This window comes from Sus scrofa, chromosome 15, assembly GCF_000003025.6.
Source record: "Sus scrofa isolate TJ Tabasco breed Duroc chromosome 15, Sscrofa11.1, whole genome shotgun sequence".
Taxonomy (NCBI): Eukaryota; Metazoa; Chordata; class Mammalia; order Artiodactyla; family Suidae; genus Sus; species Sus scrofa.
The window spans coordinates 55,518,792-55,536,789 of NC_010457.5; the positions used below are offsets into that span (position 1 = coordinate 55,518,792).

At 37.4% G+C, this 17,998-nt stretch overlaps 1 protein-coding gene across 1 annotated transcript in view; it reads right to left on the bottom strand.

Moving 5' to 3' along the window:
- The window catches only part of TNKS (tankyrase), a 167,671-nt gene that overhangs the window by 4,918 nt on the left and 144,755 nt on the right, over window positions 1-17,998 (bottom strand). The window contains exons 20-26 of the mRNA XM_003133396.5: window positions 17,245-17,327; window positions 9,666-9,786; window positions 8,367-8,464; window positions 6,409-6,483; window positions 5,649-5,754; window positions 4,888-5,074; window positions 1,724-1,880 (exon numbers count right to left, since the gene is read on the bottom strand). Coding sequence (XP_003133444.2) covers window positions 1,724-1,880; window positions 4,888-5,074; window positions 5,649-5,754; window positions 6,409-6,483; window positions 8,367-8,464; window positions 9,666-9,786; window positions 17,245-17,327 — 827 coding nt within the window. The remainder of the gene's footprint in view (window positions 1-1,723; window positions 1,881-4,887; window positions 5,075-5,648; window positions 5,755-6,408; window positions 6,484-8,366; window positions 8,465-9,665; window positions 9,787-17,244; window positions 17,328-17,998) is intronic.

Sequence of the window (17,998 nt, forward strand, 5' to 3'; positions counted from 1 at the left end):
GGCTGCTGAATACTCTAAATGTACTCAAGGGCCTGTGCAGCCAATTCATAGGTGCCCAAACAATTAGGAGGCCCATGTCTATATCTGTATATAAACACATATGAATCCTATAATCCTAGAATTGTTACACTGTCATCTCTACTTTGCATACTGTTTACATACAGTTACCCTTCATTAGAGAGCCACACACCATAAAAAGGAAAATTAAGGCAGGACTAGAAGGGCCCATGATTGACCAACATCCATTTCTTGTCAAGTATGTGCTGAACTCATGCTGGTTATAAAAGCATAGAGCGTATTTTAAAAAATACTTATAAGAAAAGATTCAACAACCACTTTTAGCAACTGACTTTCAGGAAACTCTTCTTAATCCAAATCTTCAATGCTACAATTTAAATTCAAATGTTTTCAGTTTATTCTCCACAGAGGTGAAGAATCATGCTCCCTTGAATGATTTTGTATATTGAAAATTGTCCTATAAATTATTATATAGTCAGTCTTCCATTCTTCAGGTTCAATAACTCTGCATTGTTCCTATCATTTCAGTAAAACAGGCTAAATCTATGTAGCTGCCAATGTCAGAGAACACCTCCCCCATGTCAAATTTAATGTGACGCTTGAAGAACAACATACAAAAATATCCCTGATGTTTTAAGTCCGGTCACATACTAAAATCAGAACTATTTTTCTTTCGAGCACAGTGCAGTTAATTTTCAACATATCTTTTCATTTCTAAAGAAAGAAACAATCCCACCAATAATAAATTATGATTAATAAATAATATTTATTTATTTATTTATTGGGTTTTAGAGCCTTGCTTAGAGCATGTGGAAGTTCCCAGGCTAGGAGTCGAATTGGAGCTACAGCTGCCAGCCTACACCACAGCCACAGCAACTCTGGATCCAAGCTGCATCTGAGATCTACACCATAGCTCACAGCAATACCAGATCCTTAACCCACTGAGTGAGGCCAGGGCTCGAGCCGGCATTCTCACGGATACTAGTCCGGTTTGTTACTGCTAAGCCATGACAGGAACCTCCATAACAGTTAATTTCTCTTTTCTCCTTTTTTTTCCTTTCTCCAACAATGTAGTTAAAGTATCCATTTGAAATTCAATTAAGTTCAGACAAGGTGATATTTGTTTCTAGACAAATCAGTAGGCATTTAGCAGTACTGTGAGAGTTAAGGCCTGGATTGAAAATGATAAAGTTTTCCTGCTTATTGAGAATTTTATTTTGGATCCTCAAGCGGGTGGCAGAATTGTACTGTAGCTTTAAGACTGAGAAAGCTCTCATTCTGCGGGAGTACCATTATCAGAGGTATAGAGCTTCAACTCATGTGAGGATGTGACCAGCCTGTGGCAAGTGCATCATGAAGATCCTTAAATGGCAGCTGTTCTTAGCTCTCCACTGCCTGTGTGGGGGGCATGAAAGACACAAAGCATTAATCCAGAACAGCAGGCCTCAAGAATGGCACGAGATGGCACGCCTTTATTTCTCAGCTGCCATCTTGTCCACATTGTGCTACCTGGCTGGCAGGGTTTGTGTGTAAAGGTAACATCAAAGTATTTTGATACCTTCATTTTGAACTGAAGCAACTAACGCCATCAAAACTGTGTGTGGGATATTTCATTAAATGGCTTTCTTTAAACTTATGTGGTCTCTGCGTTCTGGATCAGACTGTTTTTGGCAGCTTGGTCATGCTTATTCGACGAGTATCATACCTGCTCTCCTCTGTAGATGACATATTCAGCATACGCCAGCCCATTCACACTTGGTCTCCCAATAACGGAGTGATGGCCTGGGGGGGCGTGAGCCATTTTCATGGTGCTGAATTGTAGAAAGGACTTGCCAAGGGTCACTCTACAGAAAAGCATTTGTCTGAAGAAAAAGGAAAACGATGCTTTGAAGGAAGCTTTAAATCTTAGGATAACTGGAGGGTTTATTGATTTTTAAAAAAATAGTTAACATAAGGCAAGCTAATTTAAATGTCACTTTTGATTTTATGAGTTGGAATGGGATGAGATTTAATATAAGCAGCTAGCAGGCTAAATAGTTATAGTTAAAATTTAAAGTGGTTTTGATGTGATTTGGAAATCAATCACAGAAAACACCTGGCAAGTTGTGATTAGTGGAAAAATACAAATACTAGTGGAAACTGCATTCTGGAAGGATGAGTGTGGATGGATAGGAGGAAAGTGAAGAAAATAAGCAGATGGCAGCAACATCTGAAATTAAGAGTGGGTTTACTCATTATGGAGAAGTAAAGGCTGGGATGACATAAATAACAATAAAAGTGGGTTGTATAAAAAAATACTTAGCTTAAATGTATACTACTTGAATGAAACATAAATTGGGGCAGTTTTTAAGTATTATGGAGAAGAAAGACTGTTTGGGAAGAAAATGTATTACATAAATTAGAAGCTGGCAAACTATGGGCCAAATCTAGTTTGCCACCTGTTTTTGTAAATAAAACTTTATTGGAACATAGCCATACATTCATTTACATGTTGTCTGTAGCTGCTTTTGTATTACAGGGGCAGAGCTGAGTCACTGTGACAAGGACCATGGAGCCTGCCAAGCCCAAAATATTTACTATGTGGCCCTTTAAAATCAAAGTTTGCAAATAAAATTTTAACATTTAGTAAACATACATATATATTTTTTGGTCTTTTTTAGGGCGCAACTGAGGCATATGGAGGTTCCCAGGCTAGGGGTCTAATCAGAGCTGTAGCTGCTGGCCTACAGCAGCTTCCTGCCCCAGGGCATTCTTGTTGATGTGGAGACAGGAGCTGCGAATGTGACCCACACCACAGCTCAAGGCAACGCTGGATCCTTAACCCACTGAGTGAAATCAGGGATTGAACCCATGTCCCCATGGATACTAGTTGGGTTTGTTAACTCCTGAGCCACAAAGGGAACTCCCAATATTTTAGTAAGCATTTAATAAACATTTTAACTAAGCCATAAGATAGGTCACGCTGTTAATGTAAATGGTAATTATCCAATCAAATTGTTCTTAGTAATGGAGTATGATCTTTGGATTGTGGCTAATCAGAGATATTACTGTAAGTCAAAATAGTGCCAGACCCAGTATCTGAGTTCTGCCCAGGCTGGCTTTTTCAGTGTGATGTTACTGATGACCCTCTGGGATGCTGTCTTGGCATCAACTGTACTCTCTTGTAGGTCCCAGAGGAAAACCTTTTGATCTGCATTAGAAGGAAGTTCCACGCTCACTGTGGCAGCACCTTGATGTCACTGGACTCTGCCCACTTGGCCCACTGCCATGGTTACTCCCAGTGTCCATATGTCATGCAAAGCTTAACCTGACGCCCTCACTTCCGCCTTCTGCTTCCTGCCCCAGGGCATTCTTGTTGATGTGGAGACAGGAGAAGGTGTGGAAAAGAGGTTGGTCCTGGTTCACGTCTGCCCACTGGCTCATCTTGTGCCTTGTGTGCGTCAGGGCAGATGGAGAGCTCCAATGTGGGGACACCAATGCCCTGCATTGGCAACACCAGATCCTCAACCCACTCAGCGAGGGCAGGGATCGAACCTGTATCCTCATGGATACTAGTCAGATTCATTTCTGCTGAGCTTCAATGGGAACTCCTTGTATGTATCTTATTTTGGTGAGCAACTGTTAATTCTCATCTAATTTCACTTTTTTTTTTTTTTTTTTTTGATCTTTTTAGGGCTGCACTTGCAGCATATGGAAGTTCCCAGGCTAGGGGTTGAATTGGAGCTGTAGCTGCTGGCCTGTGTTAGAGCCACAGCAATGTGGGATCTGAGTCTCATCTTTGACCTACACCACACCTCACGGCAATCCTTAACCCACTGATTGAGGCCAGGGATCGAGACCACATCCTTATTGATACTAGTCGCATTCTTAACCTGCTGAACCACGAAGGGAACTCCTAGGTTCACACTTATTGCTTATTTAGCAGTTAGGTCTGAAGCAACAAAGGGAATTTCTGCATGTTTTAAGTCCTCGGGAATTTTTATGTGTTATTAACCACAGCGACCTTAATAGAAAGAAGTTTCCTTCTGGACGTAGGCCACCTGTCCTAGAATTGCTGTCAGTTACAATTTTTTCACAAAATAACTTAGAGGGGTAAGTTTTGAGGTGAATAACCATAGTAATTGCAAGGTTATATGGGTCTTTCTGAGGTTTCAACTAGATTACAAGGTATCTTATTAACTTGACTTTGCAAAAATAATACATCTGGTTAATTTAAAGAGAAATGCAATAAAGTGTAAGGCAATTTTTTGTGAAGCACAATTCTTTCATCTTCTTTTTTTCTAATAACAAGGAAGGAAATTGTCTTTTTTTCACTGACTTTAGAGTTTATTATATTCTCTCAAATTTCTGAGTTTAAAAACCCTATTTAAAAAGCTAATATTCATTTGTTTACTATTAATTCCCAAGTTATATTTTGAAGTTGGACCTCTCAAGGGTAATTACAGACCCTGCCTTAAAACATCACTAACAACATCAGAAGCAAATTAAAGATTCTATTTGTTTATGGAAGTTGTGTGTTTTAGTTCAAATGTGATTAGAGATGGAGGTTCTTTATACTACAGAAAAAATTCTTAACCTTGTTCTGAATCTGAAGCAAGGAAAGTAAGACCAGGGAGAAAACCAGGATGGAGCGACACTGTAGCCTCCGACTGGCTGACATATCCCTGGCTTCTACCACGGCTGTTCTCAGCTTGGCTGTCATCTTTCATCAGGTAAAGGACTGGTCAGCTATTCCTATCCAATCCCCAGAACAGACTGATTCATCAGGAGTAAAACTGAGGATTACTTGTAATTTCCACAGAGCCCGAGACTCTAATTTGGTTCATGTCCTGATGCCAGCAACCATTACACAAAAGGCAAGATGCTCACCTGTGACATATATAACATGACCGATCTTTGTGCGTGGGGCAGCCTGTTCCTCCTCCGATTCCGTAAACATACTGGTTGCTTTTAGAGGAGTTTTCAGCAAAATAAATCCCGGCCCCAAACATTCCTCCTATATATGCATGTCTCTCATCAAACCCTTTATGAATAATGGCATTAATGAAAGGAGAACCTAAAAATAGAAAGATAGATTAGTTTTGAGCACTTTTCTAGAATCTCAATTAGCTGCATACTATTTGTACTTGGCAGATTAATATTAATTAATAATGCCAAAATGAAAAGTTTATTTTGAAAGATGGTCTACTATACATAAATTATTATCATGTACTAGAATCTTATCGGGGATCCATAGTGTGTGCCAAGCAAGGGTGTTATATGGATTTTAGATAACAAGGGACAATGTGGCTTTGAAAATACAGATTACTTTACACCCAATCTTACTTTAAGCAGAAACAGATAATCTGATAAACTAAAACAATTAAGCTAAACTACAACAAAAATAGCATATCACTATCTAGATGGTACAATGTGCAATTTAAGTTCTGAAACAATTTCAGATAAATAATTTTTATTGTTTATGACTTGGAAAGGCTGTACTAACATGTAAGGCATTAGAAAGCTGGTACCAACATGTAGTTAAAAAAAAATCAAAATAAATCGTTTTTAACACTAATATAGTCAACGACATAGTCTACTTTACTGGAGTTTGAAAATGCCCAGGGAACTAATGGCTGCCCGACACCCACCGTGAAACAACATGCGCTCGTTATGATGGTTGTGATTCTCCTCAGACACCTCCTTTTGTCTGTGGCAGAATCGTTCTCTCAACTTCTTATTCACAACTTTTTGAATCTTTAAGAATAAGGACGAAAGAAGTGACTTAGTTAAATGTATGTTAATTGGCAGTGTATGATTTAAAAATGATAAAGTTGCCAGGTCAGTGTAATTCAGTTCCTACTCTGGCTTTTAGTGACCTAATTTTCAATTACAGTTTCTGTTTGTTATTCTGTACCAGACCTGGCTATACCTCAAAATCACCCAAGGACTTATTGAATTTCAGGATATAGGGGCCTATAAATCTGTACTTTTCAAAAAGCCCCCCAGGCAATTCTGACTGCACCAGTATAACTTCCACAGGTCCATCAACCCAAAGGCTAACCAATTCTCAACAGATTTTATGCATCTTCATGATGCCCCTTTGAAAAAAGTACACAGCAGTCATTTATCCCATGTTATGAATTAAGATACTGAGGTTAACAGATATGTGCATTTTGATCTAATTAATATTAATTCAATTAGACTGAAAATCCAGGCCTCTGACGCCTCTTTGAAATGGTTAACAGAACAGAATAGTAACAGAAATTACTATCAGCTATGGTCCAAATCTGTGGGTGAGCTGGAGTCTTATCACATATTTGCCTCACTAACACCAGTTGATCCAGCCTGTATCTGGTTTTCAGGTAAGCTGTGCAATCCAATTTTCACCCTGAAATTTAAAAAACTTACTCGAATGACATTGTATCTGTTGAAGATGCCGCCGGCATTACCACCATCTCTGTGTTCCCGAATTGTACTCTGCATCTATGGAACAAAATAAAATGACTTTCTGAAAATGTGTGCCATTGTGTGATTCTGAAGACATTCCTCCCATTGTTTTCAACATTTCAATTCTATTATACTGATAAGTCTAAGACTCAGCACTAATAGATAAATAGAAGTTTGCTATGAAATGATCAAGTTTAGTAAATAAGTATTTCTGGTGAGAAAATGGTCACAGACATAAACATTAAACTTCTGCATTTTCTATTTTTTTTAAATAAAAGCTTTGAAAGGTTTTTTCTGTAAACACAATGGGGTAAAATATCACATTAAGTCATCTACATGACTGTTTTATGTTACTAAGAAGCAACACTGTGATTAAGTCAAACTACATTTGCAATCTATACTGCAGCTTGTGGCAATGCTGGATCCTTAACATACGGAGCAAGACCAGGGATCAAACCTGCATCCTCCTGGATACTAGTTGGGGTCTAAACCTGCTGAGCCACAATGGGAACTCCTCACAAAGAATTTTTTAAAAAAATCAATAAATTTTTGTTCTCTAGGTGAAAAAATTTGTTATTATCTCTTTACACAGACCCAGGGCCATTGGAGGTAACATGTAACTGAGTGGAATAACTCTCTTCTGAACACTACTTATCCTTCTTCCACTTTCCAAATTAAGAATTACGATGGAAAAGTAAAATGTTTTAAAGACTTAAATATCTCATAGCATTGATTCAAATAGTTGATTCTCTATATCACCACTTTTTTTTTTTTTTTTTTTTTTTTTTTTTTTTGTCTTTTGTCTTTTTAGGGCCATACCCGTAGCATATGGAAGTTCCCAGGCTATGGGGTGAATCAGAGCTGTAGCTGCGGCCTACACCACAGCCACAGCAATGCAGGATCAGAGCCTCGTCTGTGACCTACACCATAGCTCACGACAATGCCGGATCCTTAATCCACTGAGCAGGGCCAGGGATCAAACCTGTGTCCTCATGGATACTAGTTGGGTTCATTAACCACTGAGCCATGATGGGAACTTCTATATCACCTCATTTTTGACCTTATTATCAGAATTTACTTCCTACTAGGAGAATGATTATGCAGTGAGACATGAGAAGACAGGATGCTTTCCTGATATACTAAGTATGAGCTGAAATGCTACCCTGGAGTAAAGTTCTTTAGTCCCTGGAATGGGAAAACTATGAGCACTAATTAAGAGGCAGAAAACAAACAAAAATGTAGGGATGTCTTTCTCTGCAAAACAGTGGAATTAGTTAGGAAGCTGATTTATTATGATAGTGCCATTAGGCACTTTGTTTATTATCTGTAAGAAGTGAGGCATAAGCCATCTGGAGAGAGAGAATCTCTGTGGCATCGTCTTTACCAAGAGGGTCATACAAACAGCCTCATTATGATGCTTTAAAATAACCGTGACTGCAGAAATGAAAGGTGACTCGAGTTATGGGGCAGTTTTCCTAAGCACACATGAATATTAGGAGTATTATTTTATAATCACATTTTATAACTTTGCATAAAAATAAAGATAAAAAGCTATTTGCTATCTTTGATGCAAAACTCTCACTCCTTATCAGTCTCAGGCAGCATTTTTAACAATATCAGAAAATAGTGCTAATAGGGTCCTTACTTGCATGAGTTTCAGGAAAGTCTCCTGAACAAAAAGATACATCTGGCCCACCTTTTGGAAACTGTAGGGTTATGCTGTGAAAGCAACATGGCATAGTTCTAATCCACAGAACTGTTTTAATGTTGGCAATATGCCACCACACTGGCTAAGGAGACAGAGTATCAGATAGGCAAGCGACCATAAGTCAAGGTAAGACAAGCTTACCTCTCTTGGAAAAAAGAGGCTTAACCACAGATCTCAGGAAAAGATAGTTAAAAATTCTGATATACATTACCTCTTCTTCTACTGACTGATATTCTTTATCTTCTGGAGCAAGATCCAGCAAAATCGTTCCCTGATTAACACAGTGAAAAGTCAAATAAGGATTTGTGCCTGGAGGAAAGAAAAATTAACATAATAAACAAAAGTCCATCTTATTCAGGTTCGATTTTAGGGAAAACTTTGTCATAAATAATTGATATTTTGGAACAAGTCTAAGGTATTTGCAATTCAAACGTAACATATAAGGTTATATTAAATAAGTACATCTAAAGACAAGAGAGGAAATGAAGATGTGTTTGGGGATCAATCTGATCTGTCCTTACAGAGGTCCTTATACAAACAGCAGGGCTCAACAATTATTTGCTGATCTCAACTCAATCATGAACATACATGGTTCTAATAACAAAAGAGAACACACTGTAATTACAATGTAGTTGGGTCTGAAATATAATAATTATACTCTACAAGAATAATCATCTGTGAGATGGCTTGAAATGCTACTTAGAACAAGTTTAAAATATAAAAATACATCATTCTTGTTAATTTCATTATCCTTGTTAATTTAGTACGGATAAATAAGAGTCAAGCTCAACATTTGCTAGCATTTAGTTTTAAGTCACTTTTGTAATTTTATTACCTCTGTAGACTGACTAATCCAAGTTGTTTTCTTCTGTCCCTTTGCTTTCCTATAGAAAAAGCACTTCTAACAGAGAAATGATAAACATGGAGGTATACAAAGGAGAAAGACAGGTGTGTAACAACGAAGTACACTGGAAAAACACTGAGTCCACAGTTGTGAGGGAGGGAGAAAGATACAAGATAGGGTAGGAGAGAAAGGTCAGATTATGAAAAGCCATGTTATGAACGTCTGGTTTTATCCTAAAAGCAACAGGATTCTACTGAATGATTTTCAGTAATGGAGTGATATGATTATACAGTCATTTTGAAAAGAGTCTTGTGGTTATCGTGCAGGGAAGGTACTAGAGAGGAGACAAAGGCGACTGTTGGAGATTAGCTGGGAGGTAGTTGCGACAGTCCAGGAGAGAGATGACAGTGACAAGGATTAGGTGACAGCAGTGGGAAAGGACAGAAGTACAGATCCCAGAGATATTTAGGATATAAAGCGCTGAGGAGAGGGAAGAGTGACTCTAATTTCCAGCAGACCAACTAGAGGGAGAGTGATGCCAATGACAGAGATGGGGGAGGCAGGAGGTGCCACCCCAGTCACACGCATGAGCTCTGGGGTCAGGCCACCCAATCAAGTACTTACCCTGTACCATTAATTCCTAAAATCTGTTTTTTAATAGCTTACCTTGTTGTCCACCCAAGAGTCTTTCCACTCCCTTGATTAATTTATGGCGGTGTCCATATGCATTGATGCCTATTTCTTTTAGTTCTTCATGACCCATATCAGCCAACACATCTAGTGTAATCTGAAAATGAAACAAAATTAATTGTTAAATCTTTAACAGTTCCTCAGATGATGAAAATTCTTCCATTTGTCTTTAACGCTACAGTATCCATTCAGTTAAGAAAATTCTTCTGTTTTCTTTATAAGTATGAACTTACAATCTTCTTAAAGTTGACTTGATAATTTATCAGCTTTTTGTTCATCTGAATATACTCCTTACTTTGCTTTCAGTCAATGGGGAATTAAAATGGGAGAAACAATGCTACAGAAATAAAAAATGACCACTGCTATTTTTCCTTCTGAGTATTTAGTTCTATCACATTTTGCTTGCCTTAAGACACAAGAGGGAACAACCAATAGCTTGAAAATGGGAAAACTCCATATCCCAACATCCAGCCTTAGCAAGAGATGAGCCGTAGGCAAAGGGAGAGGTGTTCAGCACAGTGAAACAGAATGTGGCAAAAGAAATTAACTTTAGGTAAATAGGGTTTAGATAAAGATAAGAAAGAACTTCCCAGGGAGTTCCCATTGTGGTGCCGTGGAAATGAATCCAACTAGGAACCATGAGGTTGTGGGTTCGATCCCTGGCCTTTTTACCGGGTTAAGGATCCAGCATTGCGGTGAGCTGTGGTGTAGGTCGCAGACACGGCTCAGATCTGATGTGGCTGTGGCTGTGGTGTAGCTCTGACTTGACCCCTAGCTGGCAACCTTCATATACTGCGGGCGCAGCCCTAAGAAAGCCAAAAAAAAAAAAAAAAAAAAAAAGAAAAAGAAAGAACTTTCCATGCTAAGAATTAGTCAAGCGTGGGAAAGCTTGTCTTAGAAAATAGTAAGATTTATATCACTAAGTATTTGGTTAGATTACAGACCATTTTATATAGAAGTTATACAAAGAATTCCAATTTGGAGAAGAAAAGACAAAGTAGATAGATGGTTTTTAAATTCTTTTAAATTCACAGATCTAACAATCTCTGAAGCCTAACATACATTCTGTTTTTATACAAAACGTGGTTTTAAAATTTTGCTTATTCATCTCTGGATGGAGATGATTGACTTGGCTACCACGGCTCAAAATTGATTCCTTTGCTGACTAAAATAACTGTGACTCTACTGCCACCCAGTGGCAGTGTTCTGAATGCACAGGGTGAAATCTTGGGTGGCTACTACATTTCTTGAGGGATTAACTGTAATTTTCTGCTCAGAAGCTGGCCCTGTGACAATCCCAATACTACTTCACAAGATTAGCTTTCAATTTTCTCTTTCCTTGGGAAACCGAGAAATCCTTTGATAGACACCCTTTTCCCAACTCAAATGAGATATTTTAATCTATCCATCTCTCTCTCTATCTTTACACTTGAGCATGACATTTTAAAAAACTGACAAAAAACTGACAAATTAGGCCTGGAGCTTTGATGACTTTTATTGTCAGAACGAAATATTATATAATGAGTCTGATCTTCTCAGTAAAAAAGCATACATCATTCATTGTCTGGAAATAATTTACTGTATTGCTCCTAAGTGGCCATTTAAGAAATAATTGCGCCGTCGCACAAAATGGGCAATTCACTTCCAATCACCCAAAAGAAGTTTTTAGGAGAGCTTCTAAAAAGTGACAGTCATGAAACATACATATTTGAGAAAGACTAGTTTGCAACATGATAGGAGTCTTTACATCTTTAGCTAGATATTATTTTATTTTATTTATTTTTATTTTTGTTTTTTGGTCTTTTTGCCAGTTCTTGGGCTGCTCCTGCGGCATATGGAGGTTCCCAGGCCAGGGGTTGAATCGCAGCTGTCGCCACCGGCCTACGCCACAGCCACAGCAATGTGGGGATCCGAGCCGCATCTGCAACCCACACCACAGCTCATGGCAATGCCGGATCCCCCATCCACTGAGCAAGGCCAGGGATTGAACCTGCAACCTCATGGCTCCCAGTCAGATTCGTTAACCACTGAGCCACGATGGGAACTCCACCTAGATATTATTTTAATATACTTGGAAACCACGCACAAGGTTTACTACATTACTGATACTCCATTTTTTTCCCTTCTAAACTTCAGATCAGATAAGGCTGACATAAAAGCAGGATCTCTTATCTATGTGGCAGCTTCAGTTTAAAGAGTTCTTAGCTTTTCTGAATTGATATGTATAATGTGTCTGAAAGAAGCAGAAAGCAGGTCAGCAAAACATAGTATCAGGTTCTAGAGAAGAAATAGAGAACATTTGATACATTTGTTCATTATATGGCTCCAATCATGGAATGAATATCTCATTTAATCCTTGCAATGACCCAAGAGATACTATTATGTCCTTATGAGGAAAATTAAGACTCAAAGAAGTTATAAATGTAGTACACAGAAGAGCTGAAATGTGTTGCCGTATCTGTCTTTCCCTTGCTTGTTTTTCTTAAAAGAGATGACTAGAAAGCCAAAATAACTAAACATTACATTTAGTTGCTTTGAGTTACATAGTATTCAATTTGTCCCCATATTTGTCAGCATTGCAACTGTAAAACCTTAAATGATAAAATAAACCAAAGAATTTAGATGTGTGTTCATTCCTTCATTCATAACAATATATTTAATGAGTACCTTCTATGTGCTGGATATTTCCCAAAAAAGTAACTAATTAAACATTTCATTTAATTCTAAAACAACTCACTATGGATCCGAAAGGTAACTGGTAAAAATTGGTGGTAAAAGAGTGAGGCCAGGGAATAAACAGAATACTACCGTATATAGATCATGCTATTTCCTCTACCAAGGAGATAAAATGTAAACACAAATATTTGGTAAAAGTTGGTAAATGTTTTGGAGGAAGCCCTATGGGAACTCTCAGGAGGGTTGGGAACAACAGGAAGGGGGTCAGGAAAGGTTCTTAGAAAAAGGTAATTCAGCTAAGAAGGGCTTGATCAGGAAGAGGAACAAGGGAGGGCTGTTTAAGACAAGGGAGTAACATGTGCAAAGGAAAATCAAGTGAGAGAACACAGAACATACGAGAGACTCTAGTAATAAAGTTCCAAATGGCTTGAGTATAATGTGTATATAGGAATAAAAGATGGGATGGACAGAGCAGCAGGCTAAGAGTAGATCTTAATGGGCTTTACACATCTAGTTAAGACAGTAACCAAGATGTCCAAGGACACCTTTTCAGCAGAGCAACACAGAGCTGTATTTTACGAGAATGGTGGTAAGAAGGGCAGATCTGGAAGGAAGGTGACTGTGAACAAGATGACCATGGGGTGGAGTGGGTTGGAAGAGATGAATCAGAGAGTAATTTCAAAAGAAGAGCTGACAGGGCCTGGTAAATAGAAACGGTGAAGAAAAAAAAAAAAAAAAAGAAGAATAGGAGTAAAGATTATTCCAAAATTCTGAAGCTGGCTGAATATGAGATTATTGTGTTAATAAAAGAAATGGAAATATCTGGAAGTAAAGCAGGCTAGTTGGATTTTAGATATATTTCTTCAAGATTCAGGGCTTTCGTACTGCTAGAAAATAGAAATATTTTTTCTGAAAATTATCTTTAAATGAACTCACTTAAAAAAAAAAAAAAAACCTTAACTTAGTTATACCCTGTAAATTTTAAGGTTGTTGGGCTAGTTATTTATATTTAGTACAAATTAAAACCAAATCATAATCTTTAAAGATTATCCATCTATCAGCTGAATCATCTTGCATATAAAGCCAATGCCACTTCAAGAATGTTACTTTAAGACAGGCTGCCTCTTGCTTCTAAGATTTATTCATTTTTGCTGGGGTGAAGCAAGAAAAATTGGAGTTTTAATGAAAAAGGCCTTTCTTTTCTCAGGCTTAAAAGGTTGCAGGTTAGAGTAACAGTAATTCAAACTAACTTCACAATCATATTCATAATGAATTCTTGAGTCTTTGTCTTTAGACTCTGAAATAAAAATTTATATGGTCACTTTTCATGAAAATATATAGGTGGACCATAAATATGTTCACAGGGAGTTTTCCAACTCACAGCATTTATGTTCCAGGAATTATAATGTAAATCAAATCAGTCTTTCTCACAGAAAAATCAGGAAGCTATGTTACAAAGGAAGGGCCAAAGTGACACTGGTACTGTACTTTACTAAAAAGGACATTGACAAATAAGAGACGTCTGAGAGAGCAACTGTGACGGTAAGAGATAAGGCTATGATGCTCTAAAGGAAGTCGCCCTGGGACCAGAAATAAAAGAACCATGTTTCCCACTCTACTGGGAGAGCAGTATGCGTTGGTAGGAACAGAAGCAGTAAGATACTGCCAAAGCAGTAAGATATTATGTGTCAAAGTGTCTCAGGAAACAGAATGACTCTGGCTTAAACTGAATAGACATGAATTAGATGGTACAATGCATACACCCTAACTCTTTCCCTCACCTCACAAATATCTTAACCTCATCACATATTACTAGCTGGATATAGAAAGTTAATGTCAGAAAATCCTCTGGGTGGGAGTTCCTGCTCTGGCTCAGTGGTTTAAGAACCTGACTAGTATTCATGTGGAGGCAGGTTTGATCCCTGGCCTCACTCAGTGGGTTAAGGATCTGGCATTGCCGTGAGCAAGCATAGGTGAAGACGTGGCTTGGATCTAGCATTGCTGTGGCTGTAGTGTAGGCCTGCAGCTGCAGCCCTGATTGGATCCGTAGCCTGGGAACTTCCATGTGCAGCAGGGGTAGCCCTTAAAGAAAAAAAAAAAAAAAAAAAAAAAAGGAAAATCCTCTGGGTAAGTAATGAAAAAGATCACAGAACTTATTACTTTACAACTAAAGGCTAGTCAAGTAACAATTGTTGTCAAAATAAAAACCTGATTGCTTGAAGACTGGGCCAGAGGACAGTCAAATACAGTTTGATACACAGAATGGCAACATCGTTTGTCTAGAGGAGAGGAACTCTGCTAGGTAATATACATTAAATGGAAGAGCTGACAGAAATTATTCTGGCAAACAAAAGGAAAAAAATCAATGGAACTCAGGACAAAACTGCAGTGAAAAAGAAAACAATGGAACCAGGTCAAAAGGACCAACTGTAAGACTAAACTATTAAAATCAATAAAGTGAGATAACCATGCCACAGGAAATCAGTTACAGTAAAAGAGAATATATAAAGTAAAAAAGAAAAAAATAATAACATTATGACGCAAACTGACTAAAAGAGTAGAAAGGTAAACTCTTGCAAAACAGTCAGTTGGAGTTATTTGTTTGAATTAGGATCTTCGTTTTCATATGCGAAATTTCACAGTTATTGAGGAAATGATTTGGGAAGAAGGGAGATGGCTGGAATACAGCTTTAGCAGAGGACATTTCTTTTAAAAACAGCCTTAATACCTTTGGGGAAAGGATAAGGGGAAAAGAGTCGTACTGTTTAGGATATTCTCAGGAGAAATCTCCAAACCAGAGGGTGATCAATGGTAGATGAAGCTTAAAGGAAATTATTATAGCAGTCTCTAAAATCCTCACCAATAGACAGAAGACATAACTGATGCTTCACTAAAGCCTATTTTAAAAACTGGCACAGAAGCATAAAACTTCCCAGCTACCCATGGCTCTCTTACACCCTTGGCTGTGCATATGATTTAACACTTTGGATTTCTGCAAGTACTAGATTTCACAAACAAAGCAAGTGATAGGTTAAATGCTTTAATAAGAATCAAGGTCTTCTTTTAGTCCAGTGCAACTTCAACCCAACTGTTTTCATCATTAAAAGTATTAACTATGAACTATAATAAATAATACAGAGAAATTTGGCTAAACAAAAACAAACAAACAACACACACACAAAAAAAAAAAGAAGAAAGCAAAGAAAGGACATTAGAAAATCTTAATAGCATAATTGATAGGAAAAAAACCTGGGGTTTTTAATTACCTCTAAACTGACTATACACCTACAAAGAAATCAGAATGGGGCAAAGAGGCCAGTGAAGAATTTGGACACTATATCTATAGAAAAGTAACTGAAAAAGGTGAATGTATGCCAAATTAGGAGAAATTTTCTAGGGGTGGATGGCTGGTTGGAAGGGTAAATCCATAACTTCTTAAAATGTAAGAAGGGCTGTATTGTGTTAGAGTGAGCTAAATGGTGGCCCTCAAAAAGATATGTCCATATTCTATTCCCTTGAACTTGTGAAGGACCTTATTTGCAGATGTAAATTCAGTTAAGGATCTTGGATAAGAGATCATCTAATTACATGGGGAGGTGGTAAACTCAATGTAAGTGGCTTTATAAAAGACACACAGAAGAGAAGACCACACTTAAATGCAAGGTAAAGATGGAAGCAGAGACTGGATGGATTTGGCCAGAAGCCAAGGGGGCCTAGACGTTGGCAGAGACATGGAGCAGATTCTTTCCTAGAGTGTTTTAGGGAGTACAGCTCTGCCAGCGTCTTGATTTTGAACTTCAGACTGCCAGAACTGCAAGGGAATAAATGTCTGTTGTTTAAGCCAGAGGTGTGTGATAAAATTTGCTATGGCAGCCCTATGAAACTAATGCTAGTCTAATAAATACACTAGAGATTAGATTTCTGTGCAACGCAGGGCAAATGTAAACATAAGATTAATGGCTATACACAGGGCAGATTTGGGTGCACTTCAAGTTACAAGCATTTTATTACGCCTGCCCAAATTGTAACCTGATGTAAAAAGGATAGTAATTTTTACATCTGGAAGAATGATTTAATGACCTCTAAAGATCTTTCCCATTCTAAGATTCTATGTGTATTAATAATAGTTAAAACTCAGGAATTTATTATTTGATATTTAATGGTAATGAAATCATGCAGTGATAAATTCAAAACTCATTATCCTGTGCAAAAACAGAATGACAAACAGAAGGATCTTAATTCATAAACATCCCTAGTGAGGACTTCATACTAAGACCTTCACAAGCATTTCAGATATATCTAAAAATAGGCTAGGTCTGTAAATACGGGGCCAAATATTGGTTCAACATTGTTTTAGGCTCCAACTAGACAATGGAAACTTCATGGAAGAGCAATTTTTAAAAGGTACATTTGCCCAACAATTATTTTGCTTTGCAATTTAATGAACAATTGATTAATGAAGATTTTGCTAAATAGTTAACATAAAAATTTCTCACTAGTTTTAAGTGGAGTCTAGTCACATTAGTAACAAAATGAGATGAATTAGGATTACCACTTTTCAGGAACCAAATAATGAGGGAAGATTTTGAAAATATCCTTTTGAGTGGTTTTATAGCTTAAGTGTTGACATGTAATAAAACATTGAGCCAGATTGCTTATAAAGATACAACAAAATAACAACTGAAGACTCATCATCTGTTAGAAAATTTTGGAAAGAAGTATAAAATACTAGATTCCCTAGCTTTTCAGAAATTTGTTTTGAGTTTTAAAATAGCAGTTAAGAAGCAAAAAAAAAAAAAAAAAAAAAAAAAAAAAAAAAGAGTGACAATTAGTAACTCAATATTTAATTTAAAAGACTCAACTATACATGTGAGCTTACCTGTTCTGTTTCAAAGATGTCCCGGAGGTGTTCTAGACCAAGGCTTTTCAGGAACTGGCTAATATTCATGTCAAGACCCGCAACTAAAACAGACGTATATTAGAGTTTTTTTTCCAGAAAAAAGTTTATCAATCTAAGTGAAGTTCCAGTATTTATTTAAAGCCATAGCTCTTTGACACCTTTGGCTGTGCAGATGATTTTACACAATATGAAATAACCCAGAATACATAAACTTAACTCAGGTACTTTGAGTTATCTCTGGGTTTGATGGGGAAGTTATTCTTATCAGTAGTGTAACAGTAATATAACACAGTGCTTTTAGTGAAATATTTAAAACTGGAATTTAAAAATCCAAATTTATCAGCTATTGTTTTAGTTTTCACTTCTTACATAATCTCTCAGTATTTTTCTGATATAATTTCAGCAATAAGACTCACTTAGTAGTTCAATAAGATATTATAGTTGGAAAAGAATGTACTAGGATATACATAAGTAAGAGCAACGTAGATGCCAAGGAATTTATTCTATGAAGACATATTTCTTTCTTCTTCTTCTTTTTCTTTTTTTTTGTTTTTTAGGGCAGCATCTGCAGTATATAGAAGTTGCCAGGCTAGGGGTCGAACTGGAGCTACAGCTGCTGGCCTACACCATAGCCACGGCACTGCAGTATGTGAGATATGTCTGTGACTACATTGCAGCTCATGGCAATGCCAGATCCTTAACCCACTGAATGAGGCCAGGGATCGAACCTGCA